Source organism: Hibiscus syriacus, unplaced genomic scaffold (genome assembly GCF_006381635.1).
Source record: "Hibiscus syriacus cultivar Baekdansim isolate YM2019G1 unplaced genomic scaffold, ASM638163v2 tig00002840_pilon, whole genome shotgun sequence".
In the NCBI taxonomy this organism is placed as follows: domain Eukaryota; kingdom Viridiplantae; phylum Streptophyta; class Magnoliopsida; order Malvales; family Malvaceae; genus Hibiscus; species Hibiscus syriacus.
The window spans coordinates 1071066-1075456 of record NW_024061947.1 but is presented as its reverse complement, the minus strand read 5'-3'; the positions used below and the strand labels follow the sequence as shown (position 1 = coordinate 1075456).

Here is a 4391-nt window from a genome sequence, read left to right as displayed (position 1 = left end):
AGGTAATATTGGATTATCGGGAGAATAGAATGACATTCCCCATTTGGTTGGCAAACATTCCCAACCTCCGATAATCCTTTATTCCCAACAGTTGTATTTTGGAGTATATTACCGGGGATGTGATTACCTCATTCCCTTATGTATTGTTGGATTACCGGTGTTTTGGACTAAAATGCCTTTAATTTTTTTTTCCAAAAATATCTTTCTTCTGTCGTTGAATAAAAAAAATTCTACGAAAGTTAAATTACAAATTTATCCTTAAACTATTTTAGATTTACAAAAAAGTCCATAATTAGATTTTTATATAAAGTTTAGGTGTTAAAATAAAATTTACCATTTCATTAAACCTATTTATCTTTTTAATTTTGTAAAAAAATTATATAAATTTTATGAATTTAAATTTTTTAAAATATATATATATATATATATAAATTAATTATAGTAAAATTATAGTAGAATTCAACTTGTTTAAAAAACAAATATATAATAAGGACAATTTGGTAAAATATACATTCCAATAATCTTTTATTCTTTTAATCAAACACTGTAATCTTACACTCCTGCTAAAAGAACCAAACACAAAATACAACATTCTCAGTAATTTTATTCTCTCCGGTAATCCTATTCCCACCGATAATCTTACATTTCGTGAACCAAATGTACCCTAATAGTAATTATGGTCTAAATTTTTGGTACATCAAATAAAAAAATAATTGCAGAACATACACCAAGAAAATTTACTAATTCATATTCCTACTGTATTATTAGGAAGAAAAAGAAAAGAAAACATGAAAATAATAAAACACACTATCTTATTATGACTACTGGTAGACGGCATGGAATTTTGCACCCTAAGCAGGGTGTTTGACTCAATTCCAGAATATTGGGTTCAAACAAAATTCTCTTTCCATTAATTCTAAAACTGAACTGGAATCAACAGACATTTTAAGAGCAAAATTAAACGCATGATTTCCATAATCAAAATATTTATATCAGAATTATATGTGACCTGCAACGATGTTATTATTTCTGCCCTTTCTTCCGTAACACACCAATCTTTTTCAACATTTTTCCATTCTTCTTCTTTGATGAATCGTCGTCATTGTCGTCCATGTCATCCCATCCGATTCTTGGCTTATAGTTGATATCAAAAGACAGGCTCTTCTCTGGTTGTTTCCCATTGTTAGTAAGCATGGCCGCAGCTGCCTCGGCAGCCTTTCTCCATTGGTCTGCCTGCACTTTCAGTCTCCTCAACTCCGCCTTCATTTCCGCTTTGGCTGCTTGTGCTGCATCGAGCTCCTCGTTCACCCGAGCTGCTCTCCGGTTACTCTTATCGGCTTCTTCCGTTAGGTATCCAAGTTTCATCAATGCCGCTCGCTCTGCAGCCCTTGCTGCTTCTAACAATGCACCAGATTCATCACTAACTTTGTTACTCTCCGTTTTACGTTTCTCGATTTCCATTTCGAGCATTTTGTTTTGCTCGGTTACCGTCTTCAGTTCGGTTTCCTTGGTCGCCAAGTTATCTCTCAATTCAATCAAGTCGGCCTCTAACTTCTTCAACTCCACTGCATGTTCTGATTCTCTTTTGTCATACTGGTTTTTCTCAATCTTCACATCCAGATCCTCATTTTCTTCCCCTAAGTTCGATCTCAGTTCTTCGATATCGGCTTTCATTCTCTTCAACTCCGCCTCCCTTTTGGAAGACTCCATTTTTATGCATTCTACTTGTTCATAAGCACTTCTAATTTGCAAGGTGCATTTTATATATTCTTCTTGGTACCTCACATCAGCTGCATCCAATGCCGATCTCAACTGACTGATTTCGAGCTTGGCGAAATTAAGCTCGCTTTTGAGCTGATGTATGTCCTCGTTTTCTTCATTCGATTGATGTTTATCGACTTCGCGATCCTTGACACTTCCAACGAGTTCTACTTGGAGCTTGCTAACTAGTCCCTCTATTGACTTAACTCTGCCTTTTGATTGCTCCAACTCCAATTGTAACGTGTTGTAAGCTTCTGTTTCTTTGGTTGCATTAGAACGCATCATTTCGATTGTTTTATTTGCTGCTCCGAGTTGCGATCGGGTTTTGCTAACGAGTTCAAGAGCCCGGGCTTCGGATTCTCGAAAATCAGTGAGCCCGGACTTATGTTTTTCGACCAATGAGAGAGTTTCAGTTAGTTCTATTCTCAAGTTCCGAATCTCAGTATGTCCGGACTCAGCATGCTTGGTTTGAATGGCTTCGGATTCATATGCCTTTTCAAGCTGAAATTTAAGTTTCTGAATTTTGTTCACAGCAGAAGCCAATGCAGCAGAATCCATTGAGTGCTGTTTCTGGACAGCCTCGAGTTCGGACTGCCACGCTCTATCTCGATCTTGCGAGATTTTACGGAGTTCTTGCACGTGGTCATCCTCGGATGCAGAAATTTCCAGCAACTGTTGCTCGGATTCTTCGAGCTTGGCGGACATTGTCGATAGCTGTTTCTTGGCCTCCTCGGCTTCCTTAAGGGCTAGCCTCTTCCATGACTCGGATGCAGTCAGTTGATCCTCGGACTTTTTCAAAAAAGCTCGGAGTTGATCTAGCTGTGCTTCGAGTTCAGTCACTCGGCTCGATCGACTCTTCTAGAGCTCATACAAGAAGAGTGGAAATCATATAACCAGACATACATGTAAACAAAATATGTTGTATGATTTGCAACAAGTGACTAAAGAATACCTCAGATACCGGAGTTCTCAGTACTTTATGCTCGGTAGCCTTAGGACTTCGGTCTTTAGGCATCTTACCTGCAGGGTTTGGAGACGAAACATAGTCTGAATCCGATCCCGGTATCTTCAATTGCTGAGCCGTTCGAGGTGTTGAAGGTGATTTTCTCTGAGGCACTGCTACGGAGCTTGTTCTACTGTCACAACATGAAAATCAATGAAGCTGATGGATGTTCCATTTGAAGCACAATTAAAACAGCCGGTGAAATATCTTCAGGTCCGGTATATTTGATCGTGCCGAGACCATTTTGAGTTCAAAATGATGTACATACAAATACCAACAACATACAAAAAAAGCGTCCTTAGATCCATTGTTGGCATGGATTTTGATAACTGAAAAGCCTAATGCAATATTAATCTTAACTCATCAAACTTAGTTTCCCTAGATTAGAATGCTATAAAACACAGAAAGACGATGACTATACCTTGCTTTCGGCGTTTGCATGATTAAATGTATTCCTCGAATCGAATCGGAGAAAGGGCAGGATTTATATATGTCCTCAGCCTCGAAAAACCTGCAAATAATTCAGAGAAATCATATATGCATGTGTGTATGTATATGTAGAGGAAGAGGAAGCAAATAGTTAATTGAAGGTTGGGGTGATATGTTATGCAGACCTAACAAACAAACAATACAGTTCCTTGAAAGAGAAACTATTCCCACTACCACCAACCACAACCAAATGACATAGTTTTAAAAGAAAGAAACATCAAATGAATTCATTTAATGTTGTAATTATAGCATTAAATTACAGTTGCGACTGCAGTGTTGCGGTTACGAGTGCTGTAAATATTACGGCGTAATTTGTTTTCTTAAATAATTATAATTTTATATTACGAATACGGTTACAGTGTTGTTGTGACCTTAAAAAATGGTTTGATGCTGCCGTTATACTATGCTGTGGAGCAGACTAATACTGATTCATCTTCAAAAACATCATTCAAACATAAGATCAAACTTTAGTTTCAGAGAAAGAAGAGCACATCAACGCCATGAAAATCACACTCAACCTGAAAAGGGGAAAAAAAACAGAGTTGCCTGAAAGAGGCTTACCTTGAAAAAGAAAAGAAGAGGCTTGTAAACAAAGAACCTTGAAGAAAACCCAAACAAGGTAATGTTGTGTTTCAGCTTTAAGCTGCTGCTCAGTTTCCTAAAGCTAAAGAGTTTTCTTTTTAATTATAACAAAAATCTTGCTTTTCACTGCAATGGCCTTATTAGGACATTTTCATATAAAGAAAAGAACTACACTCCTCATTCACATGCCCTCATTGGTTGCTGAGGCTCCCCCATGTCCCAATCCAAAGGTTTTAGCTTTGTTTTCTTTTGTCTGAATCTGTCATTTTTTTTTTCCGTTTTAAAACGCTAGAAACATACCCCTCGAAGACGCATGGATTTCCATGCGTTTTTCGCCTCACTGCATGGGCCATGCAAGATTCATGAAAGGCACAAATTTACCGATATAGGTAATATCCCACCTCACGATGCACATGAAAGGCACACATTTACCGACGTAGGTAATCTCCCTTACCCATACCATCCCATCTTCTTTATGGCCCCTGCATGCATAACAATAATGGCGTGTAATATTACCACGTGAATATGTAGGCATTGTAGCAATAATACTGCAATA

At 37.7% G+C, this 4391-nt stretch overlaps 1 protein-coding gene across 1 annotated transcript; it reads right to left on the bottom strand.

Moving 5' to 3' along the window:
• Positions 1-1023: 1023 nt before the first annotated feature.
• LOC120154763 (interactor of constitutive active ROPs 2, chloroplastic-like) lies at positions 1024-3271 on the bottom strand. Its single transcript, XM_039166423.1, has 3 exons — positions 3186-3271; positions 2714-2897; positions 1024-2619 (listed from the first exon to the last, which is right to left on the bottom strand). Exons 1-3 carry the CDS (start codon positions 3203-3205, stop codon positions 1024-1026), a joined length of 1800 nt encoding a protein of 599 aa, XP_039022354.1. The 5' UTR covers positions 3206-3271.
• Positions 3272-4391: the final 1120 nt, after the last annotated feature.